General features: G+C 45.1%; 2 protein-coding genes across 5 annotated transcripts; both read left to right on the forward strand.

The window, feature by feature from the left end:
- The first annotated feature begins 971 nt into the window (after positions 1 to 971).
- LOC119132452 (poly(rC)-binding protein 3-like) lies at positions 972 to 11,710 on the forward strand. Of its 4 annotated transcripts, none has more exons than XM_037267752.1 (13): positions 972 to 1,167; positions 4,624 to 4,789; positions 4,866 to 4,889; positions 4,965 to 4,997; positions 5,183 to 5,299; positions 5,509 to 5,640; positions 5,702 to 5,830; positions 6,307 to 6,450; positions 7,165 to 7,206; positions 8,681 to 8,759; positions 9,080 to 9,138; positions 9,260 to 9,429; positions 9,488 to 11,710. In XM_037267752.1, exons 2-13 carry the CDS (start codon positions 4,715 to 4,717, stop codon positions 9,540 to 9,542), a joined length of 1,059 nt encoding a protein of 352 aa, XP_037123647.1. In that variant the 5' UTR covers positions 972 to 1,167; positions 4,624 to 4,714; the 3' UTR covers positions 9,543 to 11,710. The 4 variants fall into 4 exon arrangements, with proteins under 4 accessions (XP_037123647.1, XP_037123665.1, XP_037123657.1 ...); XM_037267770.1 differs by having other exon boundaries at positions 8,684 to 8,759; positions 9,488 to 9,604; XM_037267762.1 differs by having other exon boundaries at positions 974 to 1,167; positions 9,083 to 9,138; positions 9,488 to 9,604.
- Positions 11,711 to 13,673: 1,963 nt separating this feature from the next.
- Positions 13,674 to 15,194, forward strand: LOC119132499 (leucine-rich repeat-containing protein 3-like). Its single transcript, XM_037267835.1, has 2 exons — positions 13,674 to 13,851; positions 14,204 to 15,194. The coding sequence occupies exon 2, from the start codon at positions 14,358 to 14,360 to the stop codon at positions 15,138 to 15,140; it is 783 nt and encodes a 260-aa protein (XP_037123730.1). The 5' UTR covers positions 13,674 to 13,851; positions 14,204 to 14,357; the 3' UTR covers positions 15,141 to 15,194.
- The last annotated feature ends 281 nt before the right edge of the window (positions 15,195 to 15,475 follow it).

Here is a 15,475-nt window from a genome sequence, read left to right on the forward strand (position 1 = left end):
AGGCCATCGGGAGGGCGGGGTCAATAAAGTTTGAGGGCTCTGCCAACGTCCCGCTCTGGCCTTTATCTACCAATTCCTCCTAAAATCCCAAACTGGATCTGTGAGGAGCTTCTCGACTATTTCACCCCCACACCTCTTGTTATTCAACGCAGAGCTAATTTAATGCTCTATTTGTAGTTTATCCCACGGGCCATTTTACAGTTGGCTTGATGCATTACAGCGCAATCTGCAATTTGCGTGGCGCAGGTATGAATCAGATGTCTATCGCAAATGTTTGTTATGAGAGATGGAAAACGATTGAGGTAAAAAAAAATAAAACCTGTTCTTCATTGTCTGCATTGCCCCTAATCCAACAACATTTGCTTTCTCCATCCAAGCCTAATAATGTCAGATTAAGCTCTGCACAAATGTCCATCTGACATGAGGGCTGGATTTGTGCTGGATTGGAAAATCGGGACGGGCTGCCTCCCAAGCCCGTTAAGTCTACACACACACACACACACACACACGCACACACACACACACACACACACTGCCGACGGGATTAAAAAGCAGAGGATCTGCATGTCATGGCAGCAGAGTGGGTGTTTACGCAAGCTTTTGAGGTGTTTGGCTGATTGAGACCTAAAAGTTCCTAAACTATCCCAACAGACCCATAAACCCGTTGGTTTTGCCGCTTATGACTCGGTGGACTTTGGGCTTCCTTCCCCGAGGCCACGGTTCCGATGTAGAGCACCTCAACCCTAGATATGTCCCTACGATGCCCTTGTGCCTCAGTGGGCATGCATGCCCTCCTTTTGTTGCAGCAAAAACAGAAAGGGGGGGGTCGAGGGGGGTCGGAGGGTCTCGATAGGGCGGTGGGTGCTGCTCGCCCAGATTACATGTCATCAAACAGCCTATTTACACTCAACGCCAAACACGACGGCAAACAAATGTCAGCGCCGCAACTAAACTTGTGTTGCCGAGGTGGACGACGATCATAGAATCGCGAGGCCCGTCGTCACGTGTTCTCCCGGTCACTCACGTGACCCCTCGGCACCGACCAATCGGGCGGCGCTTCGTCCTGGCGAGAGCAAAAGGAAGAGGGTGGGGATCATTTTCCTTTTTGCGATTTTTAATCTTGCCACACCAACGGAGGTCGTCGACATCATCCTGCCCTACAGAAAGGTAAAACTGTTTTTTGCTGACTATTTATTTGGAGGCCGACATTTGTTTTCATTGAATAAGTTCATTTTTACCAACGTACGGTATCTATATCTATATATACACCGTGTTTATGTAAATAAATAGAGATTCCGATATATCGTAGTGTTGCCGGAATTCTGACGTGGAAGACCATACACTGTTTCACGACATCGGTATTGATTTAATTTATTAATTTTGCCAGCATAAGCACGACCTTTAGGGTGAGTCGCCGCTCTTCCGACCCATTAACTTATTTTATCATCCGGAAAAGATCTCGTTAATGTTTTCTTAACTTATCGTTAGTGTGGCGAGGTCGCATGCGGAGTGAAAATATTTTGACTGAATGGTCAGTTGAGCGAGAACAAGAGCTTTTGCACGACGGCTATTATTTCGTAGCCGCAGCTGGATGGACTCCCGCTGCGACGTGCAGAAACGCACACACGGGCGGCTGGCTTGTGATTGTTATTCCAATTATCGTCACATTGATATCGGTGCTGCCATCTTTGCCGAGCCTGAAATGTGGTCCGAAACGGCACGGCACGACCAATGCTTGCTTTGTTGTTGTGAATTTGAAGAACGTGAGCGACGGGCGCAAGCGTGCAGCTATCTTTTTTGGGGAAGACCCCAAAAAAAAAAACACGCCAAAAGTCAATGCGCTCCAAAGCCGACAGGAGCCGTGACTTACTTGACTTATTGCAAATTACGGCAAATCTAAAATGGCCGACTTGACGCGCAGCTTTTTCACAGCACAACATGGTGCGCCCGCTTCGTTAAGCCTTTTGACTCTCACGCGCCACCATTGCGAGCGAACCCACTCCGGGACACTTTGAAAACGACTTGCCGCGAGTCGGCTCGACCGCCAGTGTCTTTGAGGAAGCTTTTTTTGATCATGATCAGGGCTGAGCCATCGGGATTCTGGGTCGCTGATGTGGACTGACAGCTTTTCAAAGCACTGTCATAGTGCCGTAGCATTGGGTGGATGCCCCCCCCCCCCACTGTCATTTTATCGTAGCACTTGTAACAAAAGCCCACACGAGACGAGAGCTTCTTCCCATAATGAAGCTCTCCTTCCATACAAATACGATTGTCCTCATTGGAAGATACCAAATGACCTCTGTGTGTAAAAAAAAAAATTATCAATGAGGTCAGCCAGAGGGCTCCCCCCCTGCCCTCTTTTGTTCACCCGTAATTGGAGCACAAACATCCGGAGAGCTCCTCAGCTGCAGAATGCAAACATCTGTGCTAGATAAAAGCAGGAAGATTATTTTTTTTTTCCTGTTCATGCATTTTTGATCAACAACTCCTTCCATGAATGTTAGCCTACAGTATTGCGTCATGGTGGGATCCCTCCCTTGTTTTGTGGATTAGACAGATGATGAAGCTTTAGATGGGACCGGCTTGTTTTTAGGCAGCACCACCGACATAACTAAGAGTGTCGGTCTTCGGTAATGGAATGATTCTGGCCCGGGGTGTTTTTGCAACCTTTCCACATGAGCGGTTCCTTACAAAAAAACAAAGCGGCATCTTTGCCATTGTTGCACGAGAAGAAATGGAAGACCGGACAAAAAGCGACAAGGCCTCAGGTTCATCTTTCTTCAACAGCCACGCACGAGTCTTTTCTATGCGTGGTGATCAGACACGGGGAAATTCGGGAGGAAGGCGTTGGGGTGTGCATTGGGAGGGGGGGGTATGGTGCATTTTGTGCACTGCGTTGCCCAGCCGAGCGTAAAGCGTGATTAATTCAATAGCCGCCATAGAGGAGGAGGCTAGTAGCGCCCGCAACACCGAGCATGACCCACTTTCCCCTTCAGATGTCATGAAAAATTCCCTGCCGTCCCTCATTGTGTCGTCCCCCCCCTCCCCAACTTCCTGTCAGACATGGGGGAGGAAGATTTGCAAATATAAATGGAAACTTGTAAAACGACATGTACTGGGAGTGCCAAAGAAAGGGCAAAGACCCCCCCCCCCCAAAAAAAAAAAAATCTGACCTCAAAATAAAAAGAGCATTTGCTGCAAGGTTTTCGCCCAAGGGTCACATGATTCACGGCCTTGACCTAATTCTTGTTTTTGCTGGGATGTAGGCTGGAAACACAATTTTGATATATATATATTTTTTTTACCTCCATCTACATCTTTCAGGGTGATTTAATGATTCCCCAAAAAAAAGAGGACACTGACTCACAGGCTAAACTAAATATGAAACAAGTTATAGAGAGCGCTTTGCAGCACTTAGATGTGCGCTGCCCACTGAGGACCCGCAACCACTGGATGGAGTCTTAAACCCGGATTAAGGTTTTTTTATGTAATCTGGTCTCCTCTGGGAGATTGGAGAGACAGCTGGCGATAGAATCCCTGTCCTTATCTCTTGGTCCTCCCCTGGCCTCCAACCAAGCCGTGCATGCGGCATACTGTAGCTTAGCGGAGGTAGGATTTCCGGAACCAGCGCAACATGATGATGTTGGGTTGCAATGAGACTGCTGCAGTTACGCAAGAGCAAAACGAGATAGCAATGGTAGCGTCTCCCAAGTTGGATATAGTGGTTAGCCAAGAAGCCGTTTCTTAATCATTCAACATCAATCAGTGCTGCAATTCTTCTGCAAGCAAATTGCAATCAACATTAGTAGCTTTTTATGTGCGTGCGTGCAAACAGCTGGCCATTCGTGCTGGCCATTCGTGCTTTAATGAAGGAACATCTTGTTTTCTTGCAATTAAAAGTTAACCAGGGCAGGACTATTTGATTACAAAGCTGCTAATTAGCAGATGGCACATACTGGAGTTGCAGCAGAAAAATACAACTGGGGCTGGTGAGATGAAAACTGTGAATGTGATTTCATCTCTGCCTCTCGTTATTATTATTATTATTATTATTATTGAGCAACTAAACAAAATAGAATTATTATTATTATTATTAAAATCCGTGTCGGTTTATTTAGCCCTGCTCCACAAGTAAAATTATTATTAATAATAATTAAAAAATAAATAAATAAATATGATGCTTCATGACTGAAGTGCCCTTGAGCAACCTACCAACTCCCCATCAAGTTAGTATGTGTACTGTGAAGTCTGCGGCAGAGGATGATTTTTATTTCCCATCGCAGGTAGGAACGTGTAGAACTGTAAACATTTCTAATTAAATGCTATTGTCTCGCTTTTTCAACAAACATCCATTTTTACAAACTATCTACAAGTCAACTATGTCAGTTTTAGTTTCATTCCGTTCCATGCTTGACGTTGTGGTCCAGAGCGCCCTCCTGTGTTCACCCTTGAAACTGAATCCCGACGTCACTCAGCAGTCAGATTGGTCACATGACTCAGATCATATACTTATTGTAAAAGGATGTCAGGGCTGGTGAGGTTTCTTTTCTTGCCCTTGTTTGAAGCTGGCTTGCAAACAGGGAACTGCAGTTTTCCATTCACCGTTCCGTCTTTGCCTTGCAGGAGACCCATCAGCCGAGTGCACCCTCACACCCCCCACTGGCCCTCGAACTCCTCTCTGACTTGACCGCACCCCTTTCCTTTCAAATCCGACATGGAGCCCATCAAGGTCCAATCAGAAGGTGGACTGAATGTGACCCTCACCATTCGGCTGCTCATGCACGGCAAGGTGCGATGCCCAAAGCTCTGTCAGAAAGCAGCCAGAAAATAAAACTCACATTTCTGTGCATTTTATGTCTCTGCAGGAAGTCGGAAGCATCATCGGGAAGGTAAAAGTCATCAGTTCATATTTTCAATGCAATATTTTGACTGAGAAATAATAATACAACTGAATGGACTTCCAGAAAGGGGAGACGGTGAAGAAAATGCGTGAGGACGTAAGTAGAAGTTTTCTGCTGGCATCTCCTTGTAGAAGCTAATGAAGGGGTACCTTGATTTATGAGCTAACTTAGCTCGACACAAACCAAAAATAAATAAACAACTAGACAAACTTGTAACATTTGTAAGTCAAGGTACCTCATTGTAATTTCCTGATCATGGATGAGCTTGTGCCGCCATGCAGAGCGGAGCCCGCATCAACATCTCTGAAGGCAACTGCCCCGAACGGATAGTCACCATCACTGGGCCGACGGATGCCATCTTCAAGGCCTTTGCGATGATAGCCTACAAGTTTGAGGAGGTAACGGCTCCAATGCTGCTTCCGCACCAGCGCCATTTACTCTCGTTAGTTTGCCGGAGTGGGAATACAAGCTAGCATGCTTTAGCGCTCTTGCTAGCTAGCAGGGACGCTTTGTTTAATAACACAATCTGACCAAAAGATGATGGTCAGATTTTCAGGTCTTGCAGACATTTTGACTCGTCCGTAAACCCAAACAAATGTCGTTCCAGGACATCATCAACTCTATGAGCAACAGTCCCGCCACCAGCAAACCCCCTGTGACCCTGCGACTGGTTGTGCCAGCCAGCCAGTGTGGCTCGCTCATCGGCAAAGGCGGCTCCAAAATCAAAGAGATGAGAGAGGTAGCGAACCGATTCCCGCCTCGTAGTAAGGAAACACAAACGCATCCGTCCTCTTCTGCAGTCCACAGGCGCTCAGGTCCAGGTGGCCGGCGACATGCTCCCCAACTCAACAGAGAGAGCGGTGACCATTTCCGGGGCGCCGGAGGCCATCATCCAATGCGTCAAACAGATTTGTGTGGTGATGCTGGAGGTACGCTTACCTGGTCCACTCTACGCCTTTCCAACGCGGATGCGATCAATCGTTTTTGGTCCACCGGGGGGGGGGATCTTCAAGATGGTGGATGAATAATCAATTAGTGACCACTTGCTTGTTTTTGAAGTGAAATTTGAACTGTCTGCACTGCCAGTTGTCCAGCCGGCCATCATGATGGCAAACGTCGTTGGACCGTTGCCACCCGGCTGTAAGTCTCCAGAGTGCTCACGGAAAGGGGGGGGGGGTGTTTTAAGTTTTGTGGCGTCATCATTATCCAGTTGAACGTGATGTTCCAGGTGAATCACAAATTGGACCTCATGTCAGCATGTGCACAGTGAAGAGCACTTTTGGTGTGTCCCCCCCCCAGGCACGGTCCCTCTCGGTCTCACTCGATGCTCTGGTTGCTCCTCTTTTTCTTCTTCTCTAACACTCTCTCCACATGTCACTCCTTCTCCCACCCTCGCTCTCCTCAGTCCCCACCGAAAGGTGCCACAATCCCCTACCGCCCCAAGCCTGCCTCCACCCCTGTCATTTTTTCAGGTGGCCAGGTAAGAGCGGACCCGCTGGGGGCGTCCACAGCCAACCTCAGCCTCTTACTGCAGCACCAGCCACTGCCTGTTAGTGTCGCACCAGGTTTTATTCAAGCAACCCTCCTCCCCCGTCTCGAGCACCCCCCTCACCCCCCTCCCCTCGACTAGCATGAAACTATCACCGCTTTGCCCTCACTGCCATCCGTCAACCCGGATTTGAGATTAAAAAAAAAAAAAGCATCACTGTAGTCATTAAGGGATGATCTGGCCGTGCATGCAGTCTATTATTCTGGGTTTGGAAAAAATCCATCAACTTGGCAGGGAGATGTGTGAAATTATTCATGAGAGCCAAAAACAGAAAAGAAAAATGTCCTGAAATTCAATGAGGAGAACAAAAGGATGTGTAAATGTCAAAACGTGAATGATTCCGATCAGTGATGACTTTCTGGTGGACAGACGTAACTTGACGGCCATGTGCCAACTGGCGAATAAAATAAATGGCCGTGTAGCTCAGCAGACGGGATGAACAAGTGAGCTGCATTTTATTAATTCAAAAGACAATCCAGCATTCAGCAGTTCATTGGTAGACCAATCGCGCACCCCCCCTCCTCCTCCACCCCTCCCTCACAGTGATCCCATGTTGATATAATTCAACTGGATTTGATTGATGATAGACAGTTTAGCGCATGTCTTTCTCATAGCCTGGCGACAAACGTAAAGCTCCAAACGGCAACCTGCTTTTATAAAAGTTTTGTGCGGAGGCCGTGCGAAAAAAATAAAGTCTCCGTTTCATGTTTGCAGGCTTACACCATCCAAGGACAGTATGCCATCCCGCATCCTGACGTGAGTGCTCGCCACACCAGGCGCTCCACATTGCATCCATCTCGGAAGCTGCTACCAGCTACCTCCCCAAACCTCCTTTATTAATATTAATTGCTAATATTAATATGGCTAATATGGCACATGTACAGTAATTCCTCGATCTTCTGACTCGGAAGACTCTTGACTTCCTTCTGTCTGCTCTCTGTTAAACCTCCGGGGGCTTGGCCTGCAGCTCGTGAAACTAGATAATACTTGCATCATTTCATATTTAGCTTGCCTGTAGATTGTCCTGCCCTGTGATTGGCTGGCGTCCAGTTCAGGGTGCCCAAATCAGCTGAGATAGGCTCCAGCATGCCCGCAACCCTCGTGAGAAGAAGAGGTTCAGAAAATGGATCAATGGAGTTCAACGTGAATGTCGGCGCTGCAAAAACATATTGACTGCATCTTGCTATGAAGCTTTTCATCTCTAGAATAACCTTGAAGAGAATGAAAAATCAATTCAATTACCCCAACAATCCTCAACATGTCTGACTTGAGCAATACAGTGCACATCTTGTACAAATAACACTGCTCAACAGCAAATATGCATCAGAGAGATCTTCATATGTCCCTAAAACAATTTTGCAGCTGATTAAAAAAAATACAATTTCTTCCTCACGAGTAGGCCGCAAATTGCGAATTACGGATTTTTACCACGCGTTGTAATTTATAGCTATGACGTTTCAGGGAGAGAAAAAACTCTACCTGTTGCTGAATCCAACCCTTAATTCCTAAATTTTGCTAAATATAATACTACATAGTATTATCAGTGGTAGGGTGGCCGACTCCTAACCTATAAATTGAGGTTTTGATCTCTGGCCACCGTGACCATGTCAAAGTATTCCGAAGCGCTTTGATGGCCTTAACAGGTAGAAATAGTGCTATAAAAGTCAAAGACCATTCAGCATTATTTATTTATTTATTTATTTATTTGTTTGTGTATTTATTTATTTTTATAACCTGATGTGCTAAAGACAAAAATGAAGGTCAAATTTGGCAACAGCGATTTCATTTCCTTTAGTAACAACAAAAAAAGACGGTTAAGGGAAATGTTTTAGTGTAAAAAATAGCAGAAATATGAAAAAAAGTAGTCACTAATTTGTTCTGACTGAGCGCATCGTAGTGGCAGCGCCATCTGCTGGCCCGGCTTGGTATCTGTTGGATGAAACCTCGCTTTCACGCATGGCAGAGGTCCAACTTTTAAAAAAAAAAAAGAAATTGAGGCGCTTGAATCTCCACCGCAAAAACTCAGGCCAAGCCCCTCATGAGCGTTTTCACCTTCAACCTTTTTGTGTTTCCTCAGATCCTATCTTGACTCTTTCGGTGAGACCTCTGCGTGCGTGCGCGCGCGCACGTCTGCGTGTGCGTGTTTGTGTGCGCGAGTGAGTGCGTGTGCGCGCAAGTGTTTTTTAACGATGACCTCATAGCTTTGCTGTCGTCCTCCTCCCCCCCTCAGCAGTTGAGCAAGCTCCACCAGTTGGCTATGCAGCAAACCCCCTTTACCCCCCTCGGACAGACCACCCCTGCCTTTCCCGGTACGTACCCACCTACACTACAACCCTCTTGACCTTCTCTCGTTTGTACCTGTAGAAGTCAACACATTCTCTTCCTCCTACACTTTCTTCAGCTCTTCCTCTCGCTCTTTTCTTCTTCTCGTTGTCTTCCTCGGACATGGCCTGCTGGTGGTCTGCTCTTGTTGATGTTGAGGTTTTGCTTTTGCTTTGGTTTTGGTTCTTTTTCTCCCCATAGCATCCTTTCTTAAAACGATGCAAGGCTTTCCGTCCAGTGTTCTGAATGATGTTCCACCAACGTGTCCAACTGTATTTTATGTCTTCTTCCTCCCCTTCTCGGTCAGCAGCAGGTCTGGATGCCAGTAACCAGGCCAGTACTCATGAACTCACCATTCCCAATGATGTGAGTACAGCAAGTCCACTCAGCAGAAATTCATTTTGATTCCATGACAAATGAAGCATAGAGAAAGACCAGCATGTACGTACCCTGGCCATCCTAAGTCCCGCCCCCGTTGTTTTCCCAGCTAATAGGCTGCATAATTGGACGCCAGGGAACCAAAATCAACGAGATCCGTCAGATGTCTGGGGCACAGATCAAAATTGCTAACGCCATGGAAGGGTCGTCGGAGCGCCAGATCACCATCACAGGGACCCCCGCCAACATAAGCCTGGCCCAGTACCTCATCAACGCAAGGTAGGCCCCCTCGGTGAAGATCTCCGAGGAAGGCGCTCACTCGCTTTTACCGCTCCAGGTTCCGAGACGTGGCTGCCATGTGGAACGACCCGTCCTCCATGACCACATCCTGAGCTCCCTGACTGGCTCTTCCATCCGGCCCCTTTCTGACTGACGACGCCCTCCGGACTCTGGCTCTGGCTCTCTGAAAATTCTGAGCGCCGGCCGCCCTGGTCCTCCACAAACCGGCGCGGCCCGACGACTCACTTTTATTTCAGAGAGCCATTTTGAAAAAAGAAAAAAAAAAAAAGAACACTGTTCGTTACTTTTTTTTTTGTTTTAGAGAACTGTTAAAGCATGTTGAATGTTTATTAGCAACAACTTGTGTTACTTTTTTTTTCTTTCTGTTCATCTCTTTTTCTCTGTCAGTGCTGCGTCATAGAACATTTAAGAAGTAAAAGTAAAAAAAAAAAGATTGAAGATTTTTGTAGAAGTAGTTCTTTGCATTTATTACAGCTCGGTGATGCTATCGGCAGAGTGTGGTGGGATGTAGCCAAAAAAAAACATTTTTATAATAGATCCAGCCTTCAGAAAACAATCTCGGACTTCTCCATTTCTGTCCTAATTTGCATCGTTGTCAAATGACATCACATGACCCTCCTTGGCCAATGGTATCACTCCCGGAGCCTCCCCGTTTTGTGTCGATCTCCTTCGTTTATGTACACGCTTGCTTATATTGCATGTACTCAGTGTTGTGTTGTTGTGTATTTGAGCAGAACCTGTTCGGTGGACCTTGAAATGAAATGTTCTTTGTGTTCCCCGTTCTTCTCCGCTCATGTTTGAAGCTTACTTTTTGTTTTTTCTGGCCTCTCACTCGTAGTCCTGAACCCGGAACCGATAGCCTCCTTCGATTACTCGTGTTATCACATGCATGAAAAGGAAATGAGACAAAACGGAGCAGAAATTGAAATGATTGTTTCTGATCATCCGGTGTTTTGTTTTGTACAAGGACTTTTATGACTACTTGTCAACTACGCGGCGCTCATGCAATAGACGATTCTACACTTTACTCTGGACCGTGTGACGGGTTTGCTGGCCTCGGGCTGGGTCCAAAACTTTTTGGCTCGAATGGAAAATCATCAAGCCAAAAATGTTTGGACCAAGGAAAAATTTTTTTGGAGGTCAAAGAATGTTCAGGGTTTTGTCAGGGGAGGGGAGGGGAGGGGGGGAACCTACGGGGTGGGGGCGGGGCTTGGGCGGGCACGACCACTCAGTCTCTTTTCACGATTGTTTATTTGTGTCATGTCTATCTCATCGCTTTATGTTTGAATGTCTTTTTAAAGGTCACAAGTGTTTCCGATTTGTTTTTTTTCTTTCGTGCAAGTCATTTGACAAACGCACGTTTCTTTTTGTTTGTCGATTAGTTAACTCAAGCTAACGAGAGGGAGGTTAGAATGCTATTGGGTCAAACTCGGCAAGAAGCTCAATTCTGTGCTGATGTACACAAACAGCTGTTGAATGTTACTGTCCAAGTCACATGATCTCCTGTACGTTCAGCACGGCAACCGTTGCCCTTGTGCGACTTTTAGCATGCTAAGCCTTTTGACTTTGCAAAAATTGAGCAAAGGCTGTCGGGCGACATCGCCACTGATCATTCTGCAATAATCATGGATGTGCTAGTTGAGCTGAGCAATGTAACAATAGAAGCTTTGAGTTTGGATTATTTGGGCTGAGTAGAATGTCAAAGGACAAGCTGTCATTCTTTGTAAAAGAAATGCACAAAAGAGCAGAGAGCATTTTTTTTTTTTTTTAGTCCAGTGCTGGTTGTGATGGCAAAGCAGGAATATTGAGTTAAAGTAGCGGCAGTGTGATTTTAATAGCATCGATATTCATGTATAATTAATTATGTGTTTGAAAATCATTTATTTACATTTGTGTATATGACTGAAGCAAACTGCAACTAATGCAATAATAGGGTGCAATGTGCAATTATTTATTCTCTTTCATTTTCCCCTACTTGACTCGTAGACAGGAGAGCTATGTAGCTTGTTGCAACATGTTTGTTTTTGTTTCAGTTAAAGTTATGTTACATGTGGGAGGAGGCTTAAAAAAAAAGATTTTTATTTTTCAGCTTATGTTTGTGTGTATTGCAGTTTGAGGGGGGGGAAAAAAGTGATCAAAGTTTGTAACTATTTTGATTTCTTTGCTCTGTGCAGATCTATATTAGTTGTGAGTACTATGTTTGATTTCAAAGTGTTGCTAAGTATAAAAACAAATAAAGTTTCAGTTTTTCTTTCTGTGACCTCTGTTTTTATCATTTTAGTTCTGTGTCTGTTTTCCGGGTCTCGATATTTGATAGATCAACTACATTCTATATAGAGCAGGCCTATACCTTAACTGCTCACACACAGCCCAATAAAATAAAATTATAAATAAATAAATTTAATTAATTAAATTAAAAATAAAATGAAATACCTATTCCAAATTACATCAGCATAATGTACTGAGGTCAAGTTGGAGGACACGACTATTTAAAAGGTACTATGGGGACAGGATGGGAAATATAAGAAAATGATTAAATTAAAATTCAGATCAGATCAGTAACCAAATTGGTATCGGATGACATTTCAAGCAAAAGAATAGCAGCTGTCAGCAATACAAAGTAGATGATCAATGTTTTTTTTCCCTCACTTTCAAATTCCTATTTGCCAGCCAGATCTTTGACATTTAGGCAGTCTGTGAGTCTTGTAGCTGCAAAAGTCAGTCTGTAAAACTTGCGGCTGTCAATCAAGAACTATTGTGGCCCACTGCTACAAAAAAAACAACGATATTTGCTTTTCACAGTCCTGCTTACTTCATCAGATGGTGAAGATTGTTTGGAAGACTCAGTCTGATCAAATAGTTTGTCTTGTCAGGAGTCCAAAAAAAAAAAAAAAAAAAAAATCTGGCTGAAGCAGAATGAGACGAAATGCAAAACTTGTGTGTTTTTTCTTTTTCTTGAAGCGGCTAGCCATGTAGCACTAAGATGGCGTGCCACACATGAATCTACTCCAAGGATGTATTTTCGCTACAATGGGCGAGTAGATGGGAATTTTGCCAGCTATCCAACAAGATGAGTTAGGATGTCAAACAAATGCCTCGGCAGGTTCCAAGCGACTCGCCGCCTGTCAAGTGAATCTTAAAGACTGATTGCCCTGCAGAAAGACAAAAGTGCCATTTGGCTCTATCCTTTGACACTATTGTCAACATGACTGAAGGATAAAGCAAACTCATCCACGCTAAAATGCTTCACTCATCAATATAATCAATCATTTTGCCTTTCAGCAAAATGCCACGCCTGAACTCTGCACGCAGCTGCCATTTAATCGTACACACACACACACACACACACACACACACTTGGGTTGTATCCAGGTTCTTATAGCGACAGCGCTGGATTCCCCTCAAAGATCTTTTGCTGAGCATGAGTGTGACACTCCTGTAACCCCAAAAGAAAGAATGACCCAAAAAAAGGCTATCAACCTGAAGCTAGCTTTAATTTATCAAATAAGTGGCTAATTATTGATGGATAACAATTCTTTGGAAAAAAATTAAGCTGTCATTTTTTTCTGTAAGTGAAAGTGTTTTGTTTCTGCATCTCAACAAATTGTAAAGGCCTCTTGGGTGTTGATGGCGGCCATTTTGTCATATCTTCACCAATCACAGCTCAGCTATTTTCTGAAACTGAACCGTGATTGGTTGTGACCTACGACCTGGCAACTGTGATGTCATTTCCAGTCGACAATAAGCGGCAAAATGGCCGCCGCTCAAGATGGCTCAAACGGTGAATTTTCTCATATTCCGCAAACGCAAGATTAATATTAATCAAAAAGTGGTCACATACAACAAATTATTATAAAGAGAAAGATCCTTTTAAGGTCCATTTTTTCTCTTAATTTTTTTTACATGAAAACCGTAATGCACAATTTATAGTTGGATGATTTAAATTGTTGCAAACAACACACTTAACTGCCAAATACAATCACATTAGAGTGGCCACTGAGATAAATGTCCAGCTGATGTAATCGCAGTGTACTCTATAATGTGTGTCTCTCCTGGAGTGAGACATATTAGGATCTCAAAACACACGCACGCGCACGCGCGCACGCACACACGCACGCGCGCGCGCACACGCACACACGCACACACACACACACACACACACACACACACACACACACACACACACACACACACACACACACACACACACACACACACACACACACACACTCACACACTCAAAGCTGCACCGACAGCAGCCGGCAAAGTCTCATTGAGCACTTGCATCTCGGCGGCTGCAGCTGCCTTCAGCAGTTCATCTTTGGGTTGGACGCAAAGGACGGATAATGGATGATTTTTATTTTTTTTATTGATTTTTTTCTTTCTTGAGGGAACAGCCAGGTACTTTACTTAATTATTTTCTCCCACAATGTTTTTTTTTCCTGATGTAAAAAAATGGAAAGTAATGTTCTTTAAATATTGAGGTACACGTTTGCTTGTTTATTTTTTTTTTAAAGTCTTTCACGGATTTGTAAAATATTTAACGTTTAAATATTTCCATCCTCTCATATGCTGCATTGTCCTAAGTCAGACGGTCGATATTCGAATAGCCTTTTTTGCTGCGAGCCCCGTCGAGTGGCTTCTTGCCCTCTGCAAATTGTGCAAAGATGTCTTATACTCATCTCAAATCTTAACGCGTCTACTGGGGATATTTGGCTGTCATTAAAAAAAAAAAACTTCCTTTTTTCTGCAGTCATTAGCGAAAGCTGAAGAGGGAGCAAAACAAGACCTCGGAATCCTCTTTGGCAGATGATGTGGACATGAAGGCTCTGCTCTGAAATCTCATCGTTGAACTTTGGAACCAGGCCACGGTTGAAAATGGCTCTGAAGAGGAAAATCCCGGACTAATGGGGGCCACTGGCAGGTCGCGCATTAATTCTCACTCTCGATTTGACTTCCTGGCTGCGCTGTGGCTTCTCTCCACCATGGTCACCGTTGTTCGGTCCTGCCCACAAAGATGCCACTGCGCCGAAAGGAACGGCGCCGTGGTGCAGTGCACGTCTCGGAACTTGGAGAACATTCCCTCAAACCTGCCCGAGGACACGGCGGTTCTCCTGCTCTCCTCCAACCGGATCACCCACATCCCCAAGGAGGCCTTCGCCGACCTCCGCCGACTCAGGGAGCTCGACCTTTCCCACAACCTCATCGAAAGTTTAGAGGTGGGCGCTTTCCGAGGACTTTCCGAAGGCTTGAGGACCTTGGACCTTTCCAACAACCACCTCCAAAGCCTGCCAAAAGAAACCTTCGACAAACTCCAGGCTCGAGTGCGCTTGTCCAACAACCCCTGGAACTGCGAGTGCTCTTTGCAAGAAGTGCTGAGGGAGGTGCGACTGGACCCCGAGACGATCAACGAGGTGAGCTGCTATACGTCCGCCCGGGACGAATACGTCGGGCAGCCGGTCGTGCAGGTCCTGGACTCGGGAATCAACTTCTGCACCTTCCATCAGAAGACGACAGATGTGGCCATGTTTGTGGCCATGTTCTCCTGGTTCTCCATGGTGACCGCTTACATCATCTACTACATCCGATACAACCAGGAGGAGGCGAGAAGGCACATGGAGTATCTCAAGTCCCTGCCGAGCAGCTCCCGTATCAATAAAGACGACGACACAGCCAGCAGTGTGTTTTAGAAATGAGCGAGCACTCGTGCGTGAAGAAGAAAGTCAAGCGGGGAAAATGTTTGCAACTCAAAAAAAAAAGAAAAATGAAAAGCAGCATAAAGAAGCTCAAATAATTCACTGTCTTGAAAAAGGTCAGCTCACATCAGTGGCTAATGTCTGAGACAGGGATTATCAACCGGGGGTCCGCGGTCCTCTAGTGGTTCATGGCGGTATTGCAGGTGAAATGGAAAATAATTGTAACGGTTTTAAAAATAAATTTGATCTATTATTTAGACTTGATTTATTTTCCAGCTAATTTTGTGAATCATTTACTCATCCAAATGATGTCAAATGTTATAATATTC

The sequence above is a fragment of the Syngnathus acus genome, chromosome 2 (assembly GCF_901709675.1).
Source record: "Syngnathus acus chromosome 2, fSynAcu1.2, whole genome shotgun sequence".
Classification (NCBI taxonomy): Eukaryota; Metazoa; Chordata; class Actinopteri; order Syngnathiformes; family Syngnathidae; genus Syngnathus; species Syngnathus acus.

Coding starts and splice junctions, on each gene's coding strand:
- LOC119132452 (XM_037267752.1), top strand. CDS start 4,715: ATGGAGCCCATCAAGGTCCAATCAGAAGGTGGACTGAATGTGACCCTC. Junction 5,300..5,508: donor TAGCCTACAAGTTTGAGGAG/GTAACGGCTCCA, acceptor ATGTCGTTCCAG/GACATCATCAACTCTATGAG. Junction 9,430..9,487: donor CAGTACCTCATCAACGCAAG/GTAGGCCCCCTC, acceptor TTACCGCTCCAG/GTTCCGAGACGTGGCTGCCA.
- LOC119132499 (XM_037267835.1), top strand. CDS start 14,358: ATGGGGGCCACTGGCAGGTCGCGCATTAATTCTCACTCTCGATTTGAC.